We start from the raw sequence: 17,608 nt of genomic DNA on the forward strand, positions 1-17,608 counted from the left end.
AAAGTCAGCTCCCTCATCTTCATCCTGGTTTGTGTGTGTCATCATCAAATGCAAGATTCAGAATGCAGAAGTAATGGATATAACTGATACGACACATTCCCTGCTTTTAATATCTGAAGAATTAATGCAACAGGACACAGCTGATCACTTAGAAAGACCTGTGAGGCAACCGTTCCAATACTTATGCTCACAGGGATGAAACTCTAAAAGTGCTGAACTTCTTAGCTGGTAAAACATCTATGTGTTGAATCACCCAATAATAAAATGTGACATTCTGTAGTTTTGTCTCATATTCATCTTTTAATCATATTTGTAAATGTCTTGACTCCATAGCCAACAGAGCAATTTTGTCTTTACTGTTCCAATACTTTTGGAGGGCACTGTATATTTTAAAACGTAGCCTACTCCTGTGATCGCAAAGCTGAATTTTCTGCAGTCAGCTGACGTTTATTTATAAAAACATTTATCATTATCAATGTTGAAAATATTTCTTCTGCTTATTTCTTTTCGTTTCTTTTCTTTGCATGATGCTAATAAATGAGTGCCTGATCCCCTCTGTATTCCCCGTAAAACTATATATCCCATCAATTAAACTCATATACCATAATTTCTATTTTATTAATACATGATTGCAGTTTGAAACCGAGCTAGACTGCATGCCCTAAACTGCTGTGTGGTGCTGTGTGGTCACCGCTAAGATTTGTAACAGCCTCACACATGCGCGGTGAGACTGCGCATGCTCACTGTGCGCTCTGTGGTAAACCAGGGAATGTGTAGCTAGCTTGTGGAGTTATCAGCTTTAATATCCTCGACCTTCGGGTGCCTGGTATAGGCAAGGAGCCTTTTCTACCCAATTCTTAATTGTAGTTGAAAATGTCCGTGTTCTCGGAGCCTGCTTTGGAGAAGAAATTATCAGAACTGAGTAACTCCCAGCAGAGCGTGCAGACCCTTTCACTGTGGCTCATCCACCACAGAAAACACTCCAAAACCATTGTCAAAGTCTGGTATAACGAGCTGAAGAAAGGTAAGGAGAGGTACATTATACCTCAAACACCTAGAATAGCTTTACAATGCGAGGTTATGTTATGTTTTGTCGTTTTGAAATTAAATTAAACACATGTAGCAAACAAGCTAATCATAGGTTCCCTTATAAGCTAGCAGCTTAGCTCATCTAGCAGTTACATGTTTTGATTTCCATAGCTTACATATTCTGCAGCTTACTTTGCAGGTTATTCTTGAGACGAATCCTCAAATTTTTTACATTTTTTGTTAATTTTTATTATCGTTTATTTTCTTTATCAATAAACAATACCAGTCTGTATGGAAATTGCAGATATTTAGACTCTCAGCAACATGTTTAGTCAGCTCAGCTTAAAGTTTTACTTCTGCATATAAGATTTTCGTGAATCCCAGAAGAAATATTCAATATGATATCTACATTAGATATGTTATGATCTATTTTCACAGTTGTTGATGCTCACACTGACCCTGGCAGCCATTTTGAAACATATACTCATCTGTTTCCATACTAGATTCAGTTTTAGGCCATACTTTGAGGGTTTTAGGCCGTAGCCCAACGTTTTTTTTTTTTTTTAAATAAATTTCCAGTAACAATGGCAAGACACAATGATTATACACGTACCCAGACCCCTTTACTTTCCTGCCTGGCACATGTGGTCTGTGTTGGGATGAGACCAGACCTGTTGGATCTAACATAGTGTGTGCTTTAAAAAAAAAAGTGTAGTTGATCCCAAAGTCTAGTTTAGGATCAACTAGATCCCCCTCTTTGGATGGCAAGTACTGTTTTTTTTTTTTTTCCAAACACACTTGCTTTGTTTGAACACCCAGTCTGATGGCTAAAAATATATTTATTAGTTCCATAACTACAGATTTTCTCAGTGCTATTGCTATAGAAGTGGACTGAAATATTAAGCTAAAAAAAAAGTTTCATAGATTTGAGTGACCAAAATCATTAACAGAAATAGTGATGTTTAATTAGCGCTTCTCTGATGAGACGTTTAACATGTGCTACTATCTATTTATATATTTATACATGTATGGACAATTTAATGTGACAAAAAATGATGCTAGATTAGCAATATGTAAAATTAGTTTGGCCTGCTGCTGAAGAACTTATTGGTGTGGTACTGGTTTAATTTATCTCTAGGGCTGCACGATTAATCGAAATTAAACCGCAAAGGCGATAAATCGCGATTAGGCAGAAGCTGCAATTGTTATGCGTATCTTTCAGTGAAGCACAGTTCTGTGATCAGTAGTTAATCTCCATCCGAAGGCCAGAGGGCGCTCTCGTGTGGAAACTCCAAATACGACCCTCAGAAGAAATCCAGAATCGTTGCAGCTGAATAAACAGAAGATTTAACTGCTTTCATTGATTCAACGTGACTAATAAACACACGACTACGACAATATGGTTTATCTGAGTTCGTCTTATAATTTTTATTATAATAAAGTATATAATAATGCATTGCTAATCGACACAGCCTTTATCACTGCTTAGAGTACAATGAAATATTGCGTGCCTTAATTATTCTGTTTAAGAAGCCACATCTCACAGAAGGATTTATTTCAAACACTCGACTGACTTTATGAAGTGAGTCTGGAGTAAAACATGTTATTAAATGTCGTATTAATTGTTCGTGCTTTCAGATGGAGCAGCATTTACTACACAGAGCTGTTATTCACGGACAAGCTACGCAAACAGCTCTCATAATCGCAGAACAATATCTTCGATTTCATTATCGTGCGATTTTATCATCTGTGATTATGAACGCGATTTTGCGTAGTTTGTCAGTGAACTACGGCTCTGTGTAGTAAATGCTGCTCCATCTGAAAGCAGGTGATGGAGATTTACTACTGATCACAGAACTGGCTTTACTGACAAGATGCGCATGACTATCGCATTCGATTAATTGTACAGCCCTATTTATCACTTCACAACACGACATCCTGAACAGTGCACATAAGTTACCTAATTGCCTACATTTAATTAATTTAATTAATTTTATTTTTTTAAAAAAAGCTTTTTTAAATTTTGTTTTAAGAAATTAATTTCGATGCATCAATATTAACCAGTTAGAATCCAATTTCACAGTGGCTTTAGATTTCATTGCTTGATCCTATTCAAATATTATGTTGCCACAGGTTTTTGCATCTATTTGTGTATTTAGAGATACTTAACAGTAATTGTATAGGAACAATTTTCAAGGCTGTCCGTTGCTAGTATTATCACAGGTCTGCACAGTCCTCTTATATCTTCTCACAGACATGATAAAAATTCACTTAGTCTGATCCTGCATAACCGCTGGTGCCACTGAAGGCTTATTATATTGTTGCACCTTTGTGATAAAGACACGTAATGAGCTGTAGGAGTCTAGATTCTTGGATCATCTCTCTTGTATTTATCTCCAACAATCTACATCTACAATAAAGTTATTTACCTTAGGCTCAATCTAGTTTATAGTATAATGATTCATTTGTGTTTGGAAAACTGGTCTCTAGTAATTGTCATGTGTTTGACTTGTTGCACAGTGATGACATGGCAAATACTTAGCAATGTAGTTTAGTTGACCTCAGTTTGCCTCAGAGTATATGCAATACTTGATTGACGTAATAAATGCAAGTTATTTACATTTACATTTATGCATTTAGCAGACGCTTTTATCCAAAGCGACTTACATTGCATTCAAGTTACAGTTTTTACATTTTATCAGCTCTTGCTTTCCCTGGGAATCGAACCCATGATCTTGGCGTTGCTAGCGCCATGCTCTACTATTTGAGCTACAGGAAAGCTATAAAGTTATAAGTTATAAAGCCTATGTGTAGATGGAGAAGTGATTTTAATCTGCCCTTTAGAGCTGGTGCCGTCTTTCTATATGAAGAATAATTTAATAAGAGTTTCTTAACAAATGTTGAGTAATTTTTATTTAGACCTAGTTAGTGTTTAGGACAACAATGAGGGCATTGGATTACTGTGTGGGATAGGAGCGCTAAGATTAATTCATAGGATTTCATGCCGTCTCCAAGTGATTACCATGCATTCTTGGTTTTATGGTTTAACCTAGTTGCTTGGGAATGAGCTCCCTTTAAGCTAATGGGATAATATTACAGCTTCAGAATAACATCAAGTGCAGACCTCTGTTTGAATGCAGTGTTGTGCTTTTGAATTAGGTTTGTTTTCATGAGTGTTCATCCTTTTAATGTTATTACATGGCCTTCATTTCTGAATACTGTGTATTTGCTTGCAGGTGGGATTGGATAATGGGTGCATTGCTTGAGTGGTGGTAATAAAAAAACAGAGCTATATTTAGATCATCTCTCCTGAGGTCTCATTGTGTGGATAGTGAAGGTGTAGTTTCCATAGCAGGTTTTTGTGTTCAGGGAGAAATCCATAACAAGCATTTCTCGCTTGAAAACCTACATGGCGAGCATGTTTGACCTGTATTCACACACTAACAATAGTGTTTTTGTTGCTTGGTGCATATTTTAATTGCTATTCAGTTGCTTCAAATAGATTATTTTCCTTTCAACATTCAAAACCAATGGTAGAAATGATTTAATTGGTTTAATTAAGCAGCACATGCCTTTTCTTTTAGATCACAAATATTTAAAGAATAAGAAATGTTTTCTTTTCTTTCTCTCTGTGCAGCCCAGGTGTCCCGTAAGCTGACTTTCCTGTATCTTGCAAATGATGTCATACAGAATAGCAAGAGGAAAGGACCAGAGTTCACACAAGATTTTTCCCCTGTCATTGTTGATGCTTTCAAACATGTCTCCGGGTGAGTTAGGCCTGTATATTTAGGCTGTTTAGCTCCTATGCAAATTGTAATTGTTATATTTTCTTATTTAGTGGGTTTAGTAAATTGTATTATGGATTGTAATAAACAGGCTGTGTTGTTGTGAAGTCCTGCAATTTTTTTTTAAATGGAAATATGTACTTCATTCTGTGTTATTGAATAAATAAACACCTAGTATGGTATATTTTAACTGGGGCTGGGCAAAAAAAAAAAAATGTATTTTTCGATTAATCTTTTTTTTTTTTTTTTTTTTAAGTGATGTCGATTCGATATCGATTCTCAAAAGCCACGGCTCGATCTTTTCCAGTATTTATTTCAGCACGCATTTAAAACGAGATCTGATTAATGTAATTCTTATCTTCTCCACTAGATGTCACCCTTATTTACCGATGCTATAGTAATACTATAAATCTGTGGAAGCATTTGATATCACGCCTAAGGTGCCATGATTTCCACAATGATTGAATGAATGAATGACGGATGGCGCAATGCACTGTTTTGTTTACTACACACATACTAAAGCGCGGACGATGCTCGCGGTGTTTTCATCTTCTGCCGTCTCACTATATGATGATATTAACACACTGCTGCTCTGAGAGTCAATTCATTAGCATTTTACAGTTTAATTTGAGAAAACTTCCGTCATATCACATGATACACAGCAGCTGCAAGTTCCTCACGGCAACCTGTCAAAATAAAAGTTTAGTTTAAGGTTAAGAGCAGTCTTAAGACTCAATGCTGCTACTACTAATAAATATTAATAAATCTTTATTTTTAACCCTCTGGCCCTCTTCGGTCTTTAAATTTTAAAAATCTTAGCTTCATCGGAATGAGATGACACTTGGTGACTTTTGTCACATTAGCAATATGAACACACAAAAAAATCATGGACATGATTCGGATATGTTAAAGAGTCCAAAAAAAATAGTCACACTTGCCTTCTTCGCGGTCAAAAATGACCGAAATGGGAAATACGAAAAAAATTTGAAAACTCAGTGAATCTTTTGGTGGTACAAACTACAAATCAGCCACTGGTCAGAAAAAAAGTGTTCAGCAATCAAGGGGTGACTGTCTAGAATATCAGGAGTGCAAAATAGACACCCACACATGTGCATACATGCACGCACACACACACACACTCACACACATACATATATACACAGAAATGAACTGGTAAAACTTTTTGAAAATGTTAACATTAATTGAATTACATTGAATAAAATATCAATTAATTACAATGTTTACATAAAGTGTTTTGAATTATCACTATCTATTCCTTATTTTGTTGTTTTGTTGTTAATTATCAAATACTGAGTAATAAAAATGCTTTCTATGTGTTCCTTTTCTAACAAGATTTTAATGTTTGACTCTAATCATAATGTAAAACATGATACTTATCTAACCAAAAATATCTAAACCTTGACAAAAAGTAGTCTTTTAGAATGTCTAGATATATATCTAATAGCAAAACCTAAAAAAATTAAGAAATTATGTCTAAAAAACAACGGGAATCCAAAAGCCTCTGTATATATCTATATAGGGTGCTAATACAAGAGGTTACGCAACATTACACAAGTTTTTATTTTTTAATGCCTCCAGATGGCCCAATTCTCACTTCAAAAAAATGGATTTTAAATGCCTTCACTCTATTTTAATGTGAAATATTGCATTTATTAAAAAAATAGTAAATAAAGAAATAAAAAAATAAATATTAATTCTAGTGGAGAAAATAGCTCATTAAAATTGTATAAATATTGCATAGTATCATAAAATTCCCTAAAAATCATAAATAATAATCAAAAAATATTATTGAACAAAAATATATTACATTGATTTTCCTGAGGAAAAAAAGTTACATTTCAAGGCTTCGGTCACTTTTGACTGCGAAGGAGGCAAGTGTGACTCCTTTTTTTTTTTAATTTTAACAGTAAACCTCTGTTGTGCAGCACTTTGTTTGCCAAAAAATAAAAGGGTTTAATTTTCATTTGATTAGGATAAATTAAATTAATGTTTTATGCCTTCATCTGATTACCAGAAAAATCTAATCGAGTTGAGACATCTGATTCGATACCCAGCCCTAATTTTAACCTTTAAGTGAGTTCCATTTATTAAATACTTCAAATGTTTCTTAGGCAAGTATAATTGGGTCTTAACTTGAACCCAAACATTGGCATCTTGTATTTGTGTTGCTATGATTCTTCCTGTCCTAAAATTATATTTACCATGTTTTTATCTATTCTGTCCAGTGAAGGAGACGAGAGCTGCAAGAAACAGTTAGGTAGAGTTCTGTCCATCTGGCAGGAAAGAGCTGTCTATGAGAGTGACATACTGGACAAACTCTCTGATGTCCTGTGTAAGTAAACCACCACAAGGTCACACTGATTTCAAAGGTAATTGCGAATACAGTATAGTCGCTCAGAGAGACTCAGTTGTTTGTTTTTACAAGTGTCATGTGAAGTCTTTAAGAGTGAGAATGCCTTTGTTGAAGTATGACATGTAGAATGTCTCCTCATGACTTACAGTGGTAGAAAAGAAGGCCAAGAAAAGGCCTTATGAGGAGATTAAGGTGAACGATGATGATTTCGCCACCCAAAGCTCCCCTGCTGAACCTCCACAAGTATGAAAACATGGCCTTTTGTAATGCCTGTCTTCTTAAAAACTGACCTCATGTCTGTTTAGTCTTCCAGGTTATGACTTGTTTTGTATATCTCAGACTGCAGATCTGATCCGAGCACTACAGGAGCTTGAGAACGCAGCCTCCAGCGATGCAGCTCTACGCCAGAGGATCTCTGCTCTACCCCCAGAGGTGCAGGACACCTCCCTATTGCACAAAGTTACAGGTGAGAACACCCATGCAACCCTCCTTCATGTTAGGACTTAGTAAATGCAGCAGAAACACAATTAAATAAAATTTTATTTTAATTGATAATTTGTGGTGTCAGCACATCTACAGCTCAGATTGTAATCACTCAATTGGAACAGAACACTGGGGTCCCCAGATCTTCAAAACTTTTATTGTCTCTAACTTGACAAACTGTCTTAGAAAAAGCAACATTCATAGCATGAAATGTGATGCAACTACAAAATGTGTCTGTCTGCATGTGTACATTAAAATACAAAACTTTATTACACAAGTGCACAGTTCTCAAAGAAAACACCTACAATTTGAGCTTAATGACGGCAACACTGCATCCTGGTTCCCTCAACAAAAAAAGAAAAAAAAAACTCATCATCCCTGCAGCACTATATAGCAAGCTTTAAAAAATCATATGTAGTTAACCATTCTGACTGTCTGCGTCTGTCCGATTGTGTTTTTTCAGATAAAGAGTCAGGGGAGCGTCTTTCTCGGTTGGTGGAAGAGGCCTGCATGCTTCTAGCTGACTACAGTGGGCGGCTGGCAGCAGAGATTGATGATCGGCGGCAGCTCACACGCACACTTGCCGTCTTTTTGCAGAGTCAGAGAGACGGCCTGGCCCAGAACGAGCAGAAACTAGAAGTGGGTAAACTTCACAGTTTCTTCCCTTTTCTTTTTATCCCCTGTTGCTGTCTCTAGATGTCAGTTGCTTTCTCCTCTTCTTTCTTTTTTTAATACTTGTGTTCGTGTGATTATAGCTGCGTGTGTTTGCTCCATATTTGGGTTTGTTTTGCCCATAGAGGGCAGCGAAGTTCCAATATCAAATAATTTCAGCAAATGCAGCCTAGCTATCTCTTATTTTTTTTAATTCCTATGCATGAGACATGCATTACTGGTCTGGTAAGTGTATACATATAAATGTATACACTAAGTTAAAAGTTATATGGGCATTAACTGCATCATTTTCCAGCCTTTGCCAACAGGTAGTGAGCAGGTTCCTGTGTTCCACCCGATGTCGCCTTTACAGAATAAATAAAAATAAAAGAAAGAAAACACCAATCTCTTGAGTGTGCATCTTTTTTGCTTATGCACTGGCTTTCACAAATACATCCTTATTGAGTGAAGTAACCAAAGAAACTGTCTGAAACTTATTTTCTAACACTTTACTAAAAAGCTATATGTCTTAAAATTAGTTCTACTGTAGTTAACATGATTTAAACAATGAACACCTTTGCAGCATCTATTATTATTGGTTAATATTAAGATTGTTAGTTCAAAATGTATTAACTAATCAACAATAGCATGTTTACAAAATGATGATTAACAAATGCTTGTAAAAGATTGTTCATTGTTAGTTCATAATGCCAAATGCGCAGAATTTGTATTTAAATTAAATCTTTTAAGTTCATCATCTATAAGCATGGCATTTATAAGCATAGTTCATGCATTTATATATTGGTTTTAATTTAAGTTTTCATTTGAACCCCTTAAAGCCTGATTTCAAACTCTTAAGGATTGAACAATAGCTATAGTTATCCTGTTATTACATCGCTAGTCCATATTTCATTCATTCAAATATTTGCCATGTATAGTTTACTTGACATTGTAGTAGAAGAAACATTAACCATATACAAAGGTACAAACATGTCTACCTGACAATGTATATTATTATAGAAAAATATTCTGGTGTAAATGTTTAAATTTAAAACTTTATTTCTGAGATTCTTTTCTGATTCTTTACAAAAGTAAACATTCTAATGTTTAATTAGACTTATAGGCATGTTGAATGGATTTAAAAAGTGACTTTGAAGACTTTTATGTGCTTTATTTTACATGCTGGAACAGAGTAATGTTCCTGAACTTTGTAACTGATGTCAATTAAACATAAATAGTTTAACAGTTGTTAGGAAACACAAATGTCAAGAATTTAAGCCTTTGACACAATCACAGCGTCTCACTGGAATCAATACAAAATGTACTGACTCTAGAAGCTTTAGGATGTTTTCTAAGCTGTTTTACATATATAAATGTTTAAAATGCTTCATATAACAGCAGACTACATTGTTTTAATGTATCTGTACTCATTGTAAACAGTAACAGCTGCTACGTGTTTATGAGTGAGATACTGAGAACTGTAACAAAGTGATGTAATAACACAGTTTGTGTATCTGAACTAAATTAAACAGTTCATTAGATTTAGTCATTTCCAAAAAGAGTTAGACTTGTTGCAGTTCTTAACGAGCCTTATCTTTAAAATATAAAAAAACATTTTAATTTTCAAAAAAAAGCTAAAGGTTTCTGTAGCAGCGCAAAACAATGGAAACCATACACACAACAACAACAACAAAAACAAAATTTTTAAGTAGTAAATAAAAAGTACATTTACAAAAAAAAATAATACAAATTTTTTTTCATTGTACATATTTATTTTAGTAATATACTTCCAATTATATTTTTTCACTAACGAGTTTGTTTGCATGTTTTTATTTTAGGAATACAAGCGCAAACTGGCCCGGGTGTCCCAGGTACGGAAGGAGCTGCGGTCTCGTCTCAGCAGTCTCCCAGACCTCTCTCGGCTCCCTAATGTTACAGGTGGCCATGTCCGTCTTCCCTCCTCCGGCGATCTTTACAGCCCCTCTGATTGAGCTGGACTCTCACCCCATCACCACTCTCCTGCTCCTCTGGCTGTCAGTCTTTCTTGCTTCATTTTCTAACAGTTGACACTACCTGGCCACTGTACTAGTGGATGTGTCCAATATGCAGTCCATGGCTGCCTGAGTGTTCCAATGATGAGCACCATCACTTGAATTCATCGTATTATTCAAGTAGGGTGACAATACATCTTCTTTTTCCTGGACATTTCCTGGCTGGGATTTCTAAATTGCCTAAAATGTCTGGGTTTTGGATTTCGTTTGCTATTGACTTGCTGTCATTGTGTGGGCATTGCACATAATTGACCAGTTGTGGCGTGCAAGAAGGTGGGATCGACAGAGAACGGTCAAAGCAATGCAAATAAACGTGTGTGTATATAATGTACAAGGACTATAAAGAGCACGTTGATAGGAAAACAAAGCCAAAATCTGGACATTTAGGTAGTCTAGACATCCCGGCCTGGACATGTTTGGAGAAAAAGAGGACATATGATCACCCAAGTTCAAGTGCGTTGGAATCAATGCAGACATTTAAATGACAGTAGTTGTTCTTGAAAAACAAGATGAGTCAGTAGAGGAACTTCTGATTTTTCCTTTTTTATTGCTTTGTTTTGGAAGCTTCCACCAAAAGTTAAAACAGACCTCCTACTCAACAAATAAACATCTGCAATGGTAAATTACTTTACAAATAGACATTATATGGCAGTTTGGTTTGATTATACCCCATCTGTTCTTCAGTCTGTAGGTTTCTCTCCAGCTCCTCTCTTACACATTTGATAGTACTTCAGATCTCCAGATTTGTGGTGATGTTATTTTTGTATTTTTGCAGTGAATATTCATTTCAGTGCAGTATCTTATAATCAGCTGCAGTATTTGAGTGCAGCAGTCATATCAACGAACCCCTTTTGCAAACTGAGGGTTACATGTGCTGTAGTTAATGTAGTTCTAAGAGCTTTGCAGTGAGCAAAGAGATGTTTTCCCTTTTGGGTTTGTGCTTACCAGCATACATTGCTCCGATAGTAGAGTATACCTTATGATATTCAGATTTTAATCTCTTTTTTTTATTTCATTGTAATTCTGAAATTATGACCGAGAAGTGAAACACAATTTTACATGCCTCAAAAGGTCAATGGTCGTTTGCACCATTGATCAAACAACTTCAAATACGTTAGCGGTCATCTTGTCCTCCTTTTCATCTAGAGACAGTGCTTTGGTAAAGACAAAATTTTTCATTGTCCCTATGGGTTTGTTGGTTGAAGCATTAGCGTTTATGTGCATTTTACTGTATGTTCTCTCTCTCATTGGTCAACTGTGATGAAAAGAATCACTACTAGTTACAACCTTTCCTTTGTACGATCCAAAGGGGCTGTTCATTGTCTGTGAAACAACAACTTTTAACTTATTTAGTTGCAAGTGTACATTTTAACATCAGCCTTTGTAAGTAATGTGTTGGTCTGAGCCAAATAAAGCTGAAGGCAAAGAATAAACTAGTCTGTTTACTTATGATTGTGAAGAAAGTGGAAATTACATTTATGTTTGCCCAAACTATACTTTTGTTTACAGATTTTAATCTATGTTCTCACTGTGTTTGATGTCTGATGTTGTATTTGGAAAAACTGTCTTGCTGCTGGACAGTTTCTTGAGAGGTTTCTTGAGAGAAGATTTACTTGAAATTTCTTGGAAGGTAAGTCCTATTGAGAATTATGTATTCAAAAAGATTTTTTATTTTTTGTCATATGATGTGAATTATTTGAGGAAATTTCCATTAGTATCCTTCAGGATTGGTATCAAATTATTATAATAAATTTCAATAGTCTTCTTGTGACTTATTTGGGAACATACAATGTACCATTGAAATGATTAAATTAGTCAACCATTTAAACCTAATCAACTTACTGAATGTGTTAGAGCTCTTCAACGATGTGTTAACTGATTGTCTCTTCAAAAGGTGAGTTTTCTTGGAGTCTTTCACTGTCAGTCATCGCAGTCTGGAGTTGCAAGCAGCCTGATCGTTTGCACACGGTTCGCAGTCACAAGGCTTCAGAGAAATCCTGTTTTTCACTGAATGAATAAATGAAGCATTTATAGCGCTTTATTGTGTATTGATCACTGAGCACCAAATATCAAAATTTATAATTCCTGTTTATACAAATCGGGTTAAAACTGTAATATGTGATACATGTACTCCTTTGATATATAATCAGATCTTAAAGTTAAAAATAGCAATTTTAACATTTACCACAGCAGCTTGGAAAAATATTTCAGAGTTCATTATGCATCGTCACTTTCATAGTAAATGATCGAGTTACTGTCCTCTATTATGTCGCCAGATTAAGTGATCCTAAAGGATACCATTGTCGTACTTTGTAGAAGAAAAACACATCATAGTTTGATCAGAAACTGTTTGCACACGGTTCGCAGTCACAAGGCTTCAAATAAAAGCGCTTTTGCACTGAGCCTTAAATATCAGCACTTTGCCTCCTGGGGATGCTGCTAGCGCTGTGACAATGCGATTTTAACGCACGTTTTATTACTTATTATCGTTTGAGCATTTTCGATTGGTATAACCCATATTTTAAAGTTCTGATAAAGAGTTAAATCAAATTAAGTGAAGTGAAGGAAAAGTAAAACCATGGTCAAAAATGATCCAGAGAAGTTCCGTTTGGTCACGGACAACGGCGCAAAAATGTACACCATCATGTCGGAAAGGTAAATGGATTGCTTTCTTTATTTTCTTTCTTACTTTTAATTTATTAGTGTTGTAAATTATTATTTTAACAAAATGTTGAGATTTTTTTAAAACTGGAATTAGGTCTTGTGTGTTTTATAGGCTATACGTAAAGGCACAGTGAAACTTTTTGTTTTATTTACTTTTTCTTCTTTTCATTAATTATCAATGAGTGAGATTTTAAACGGGGCTCAGCTCAGTGGAGTGCAAATTTTGCATTGCGCGCCAATCTGGGTTAGAAATTAAAACAGGATTACATTTGTGTTCAAGGCAGCTGTGGTGCCTGAGTCGCTTCTTTTCAGTGAATTGGTCGAACGGGTTTGCAAAACGGTCTGAATCGATTTGTGATTCGGTTCGATTCGTGCGGACAGCTCTTTTTTTTTAACTGAATCATTTGGAGTTGTTTCTCAGTCAGTGAGACAGTATCCACATAGAACAAACCGAGATTAAGCTAAATGTGTTTTACCGATACCTCGATTGAAACAAAAGTCTACTTTTGAGTATCTTCTGCTCCTGCAAGTTTGTCACTGTGTAGGCTAAATTATCAATATTTACATGTGTTTAATTTCGCTGGCTCCAGGGCATATAGGCATATACTTCCTTATGAGGATGTAAAACACGGGCATTTCTTTAAATTCAAATGATGCATAACAAGAATAGCTGAGGTTATTTAGGCCTATATTATCAGTTTTGAATAATAAACAGCATAGTTGCATGCATGACAATTCACCTGCAGCCTACAATGATATAGGCTAAATACATAAATATATATATATATATATATATATAAAACCCTATATGTATATAGCCTCAAGAAATCGATAAAAAATCTTCATTTACTTATGTTAATGTTCTTTATTGTTCTAGTATGTCCTCGGGTGAGATGCAAGATGGTAAGCACTGTCACGATAACAGCCGTGCCCTGGAGGACCGAGAGCGTGAGAGGAAGCTTGCCAAGAAACGCCTATACATTGTTTCAGCAGTGTGTCTGGTCTTCATGGTGGGCGAGATCTTAGGTGTGTGACCCTTACTGCTGATTGGCTGCTGTATTTGTTTTTGCACACTCAAAGTATTGCTGGTAAATATGTGCTGCTGTCTGGTCTGTGTATAGGTGGGTATTTTGCTGGAAGTCTGGCAGTGATGACAGATGCTGCCCACCTGCTTGTGGACCTCACCAGCTTCATCATCAGTTTGTGTTCGCTGTGGCTGTCGTCCAGACCTGCTACACGCACTCTCAATTACGGCTGGCATCGAGCAGGTGAATCACTGGAATTGTAGAACAGTAAATTGTTGTAATGTGGCTCAAAATTCCTGGGTGTATGCTACTTCTTAAAAAAACAAAACAATAATCCTAATGTCTGTGTATATATATATGTGTATGTGTGTGTGTATATATATATATATATATATATATGTATGTATGTATGTATGTATGTACTAAAGAAAGAAAAAAGGAAATGCACTACCATTCAAAAGTTTGGGATCAGCACTTAATACTTTTATTCAGCAACACATTACATTGATCAAAAGTGGTAGTGAAGACATTTATAACCTTTCTACTTCAAATAAATAATGTTCTTTTGATCTTTCTATTCATCAAAGAATCCCTAACAAATGATGTATCACAGTTTCCACAAAAATATTAAGCAGCACAACTGTTTTTAGCATTGATCATAATAAGAAATGCAACTACTAATCACAAAATAATAGAATAATTCCTGAAGGTGACACTGAAGACTGGAGTAATGGCTGCGGAAAATTCAGCTTCGAAATCACAGGAATAAATTATATTTTAATATATTCTAAAATGCAAAATAATTATTTTACATTTTAATAACATTTCAAAATATTACAAATTGTTCTGCATTTTTGATCAAATAAATGAGATCTCTTTCAGAAACATGAAAAAATCTAATGGACACCAAACTTTTCAGCAGTAATGTTTTTATGAAACTTCTTTTATATTCATGATATTCTAGTGAACTATATGAACTACAAGTGTAATTCCATCTACTTATTGGATGTTTTCAGAAATCCTGGGTGCTCTGCTGTCAGTTTTCACCATTTGGCTGGTTACTGGTGTGCTGGTGTATCTAGCAGTGGAACGGCTCATTGATGATGACTTCACTATTGAGGGCACAGTCATGCTGATCACCTCTGGCTGTGCTGTACTGGCCAACATTATGTAAGACAAAAACCTCATTGTGCAATGCAGTTCTATTATGGAGTATATCCGCACGCTATTAATAGCCTTATTTATGGCCTTTGGCATTTTAGCAAAATTGTTATTTGCTGTGAAAATGGCAAAATTGTTATTTGCTGTTCTTCTCTCTGCAGAATGGCCTTCACTCTGCATCAGTCAGGTCATGGCCATAGTCACGGTGGTCTGAGTGGCGGCCACAGTCATGACCATGGGAAGGAAAACGGCCACAGTCATTCTGATGCTGCCCATTGTGACGTAGAGGAGAATGGGTCTGGTAAAAGACAACAAGCTAATGCTAGCGTCAGGGCAGCATTCGTCCATGTGATTGGAGATCTTCTACAGAGTGTCAGTGTGCTTGTCAGTGCAATCATCATCTTTTTTAAGGTAAAAGATCAGAGGTTATTAGCATTGACGAGTCCTAACAGATGAACCAGCACTATTTAACATAAAAGTAACAATGGCTTGAACAGTGGCTATCTATTTGTCAGACAGAGCACAAAATAGACAGTTAAGAGAAAATATTGGTGTTGTGTGAATGCATTTTATTGTGATAGTGTAGCAGATATAGATGCAATTTGATGGCATAATCCTAATGAACTGAATTATTTTCTTTTTATAGCCTGAATATAAAATTGCAGATCCCATCTGCACCTTCCTGTTTTCTCTATTCGTCCTGGGCACCACGTTCACCATCATGAGGGACATAATTATTGTCCTAATGGAAGGTAAAGAAGTCTTACTTGTGATTTTTGCTGTTTCAGTTATGCTTCAGAAATTATAACTTAGGCAAAGAGTGGCGACTTTAAAGATGCCAATATGTTTATGTAAACGCCAAATTAATGCTGAGTAACTTACAGACATAATAATGACTTTAGACATAATATTGTTTGTCTAAGTTACAGTACATTGTCTATTTTAGTTCTGCTAATGAAAATAGTCCTAAACAAAGCTGAAAGAGAATCTGTTATTTCTGTGCATCTATAATAATGGTGTTTTGTTCCTGTGAATTTGAGCGAATCAGTAAAGTGAATGACTGACTCCCTCATAATGACATTACTTTTTTGTTCCTGAGTGAATCAGTGTCTTTGAGTGAATGATTCAGTGACTCACTTATAATGACCGGCATATCATTTTGATTAGTTTAATTTCTACATTTCTGTTCACCACAAAATTGTCATACCTCCAATGTGTCATTTCATAGTTTTGCTGAGTTACTTATTATTCTTAAATATAGAATAATAATGAGTAAGTAGGTATGTCTTTGACTTTTGACTGGTAAATTAATTGAAGGAAAATCTTAAATATATAAATATCTATAAATAAATAGCTGTTTTATTGGCCATTCTATGGAAGGTTGTTTAATTTTTCATGTCCTCTGAATTTCATATTCTCATTAAAACATTTCTTGGAACATGAGGATTTTAATTAGGAGCTCCTCAGCCTCAGTGTTTCTCCTCCACAGGTACGCCGACTGGTGTGAACTATAATGAGGTGAGGGAACGACTGCTCAGAGTAAAAGGTGTCAAAGCTGTGCACAACCTTCACATCTGGGCCCTGACAATGAACCAGGCTGTGCTTTCCGCTCATGTGGCTATAGGTAACAATTTTAACTCCATATGGAATCTCTGTGGTATTTATTAGCATATAGCCTATAACAAAACCATATTTCTGAAATATTCACCCTAGGTATGCGTTTATAACCATCTGTTCATTTTGAATTCCTCAGATGATACTGTAGAGCCACAGGCAGTGTTGAGAGAAATGACCCAGGCCTGTTTCACAGCATACAGTTTCCATTCGGTAACCATTCAACTGGAGCATCAGGCCGACCAGAGGGCTGACTGCAGCCTCTGTCATGACCCCACAAAGTGAAACACCCAGAGACTTTACATTAAAGATCGGCCCTGGTCCAAAGGGACAAAAGAACCATGAAAGAGATCATTGAGGATTATTGTGGTGTTCATATTTTATAGCTGACATAATTTCACAGGTTTTAGTTTTTTTGGACTTTGGACACCTCCATCTCTGTTTTCCCACTAATTAGAATTTAAAGGGATAGTCACCCCAAAAATGAAAAGTCTGCCATTTACTCACCTGTATGTTGTTCCAAACCAGCATTGCTTTTTCTTCTGTGTTTTTTGTCTGTTCATGAACGTTGTTTGGACTCCATTGTTCTTATTTTGTGTTCTGTAAAAGAAAGTAAGTCATATAGATTTAGAATGTTGTGAAGGTGAGTTTAAATACATTATCTTTTTTTTTTTTTTTTTGGCTGGACTAACCTTTCCCTTTAAGAAGAATTTTTTGTGATAAATCTGTCAGGAAAGTGACTTGTTGATATGTGCCAAATCTAATTCACTG

The 17,608-nt window shown here is 35.6% G+C and overlaps 1 protein-coding gene and 1 non-coding gene across 7 annotated transcripts; one reads left to right on the forward strand and one right to left on the reverse strand.

Moving 5' to 3' along the window:
• Positions 1-665: 665 nt before the first annotated feature.
• slc30a8 (solute carrier family 30 member 8) lies at positions 666-17,350 on the forward strand. 6 transcript variants are annotated; one of them, XM_058754289.1, is made up of 14 exons: positions 666-1,024; positions 4,667-4,796; positions 7,061-7,167; positions 7,337-7,431; positions 7,528-7,654; positions 8,135-8,310; positions 10,161-10,311; positions 13,914-14,063; positions 14,159-14,305; positions 15,079-15,232; positions 15,385-15,634; positions 15,870-15,975; positions 16,713-16,847; positions 16,977-17,350. In XM_058754289.1, exons 1-14 carry the CDS (start codon positions 874-876, stop codon positions 17,120-17,122), a joined length of 2,025 nt encoding a protein of 674 aa, XP_058610272.1. In that variant the 5' UTR covers positions 666-873; the 3' UTR covers positions 17,123-17,350. The 6 variants fall into 6 exon arrangements, with proteins under 6 accessions (XP_058610272.1, XP_058610270.1, XP_058610271.1 ...); XM_058754283.1 differs by lacking the exons at positions 666-1,024; positions 4,667-4,796; positions 7,061-7,167; ... (2 more) ...; positions 8,135-8,310; positions 10,161-10,311 and adding an exon at positions 12,704-13,028 and having other exon boundaries at positions 13,915-14,063; XM_058754285.1 differs by lacking the exons at positions 666-1,024; positions 4,667-4,796; positions 7,061-7,167; ... (2 more) ...; positions 8,135-8,310; positions 10,161-10,311 and adding an exon at positions 13,191-13,281 and having other exon boundaries at positions 13,915-14,063.
• Positions 3,736-3,810, reverse strand: trnaa-agc (transfer RNA alanine (anticodon AGC)). Its single transcript has one exon. It is a non-coding gene; the product is annotated as a tRNA-Ala (tRNA).
• Positions 17,351-17,608: the final 258 nt, after the last annotated feature.

Source organism: Onychostoma macrolepis, chromosome 19, assembly GCF_012432095.1.
Source record: "Onychostoma macrolepis isolate SWU-2019 chromosome 19, ASM1243209v1, whole genome shotgun sequence".
NCBI classification, from domain to species: Eukaryota; Metazoa; Chordata; class Actinopteri; order Cypriniformes; family Cyprinidae; genus Onychostoma; species Onychostoma macrolepis.

Bases quoted from the DNA above. Each gene is read 5' to 3' on its own strand.
- slc30a8 (XM_058754289.1), top strand. From the start codon at position 874: ATGTCCGTGTTCTCGGAGCCTGCTTTGGAGAAGAAATTATCAGAACTG. The intron at 1,025-4,666 runs GTAAGGAGAGGT...CTCTCTGTGCAG, and splicing joins GTATAACGAGCTGAAGAAAG to CCCAGGTGTCCCGTAAGCTG. The intron at 4,797-7,060 runs GTGAGTTAGGCC...TATTCTGTCCAG, and splicing joins GCTTTCAAACATGTCTCCGG to TGAAGGAGACGAGAGCTGCA.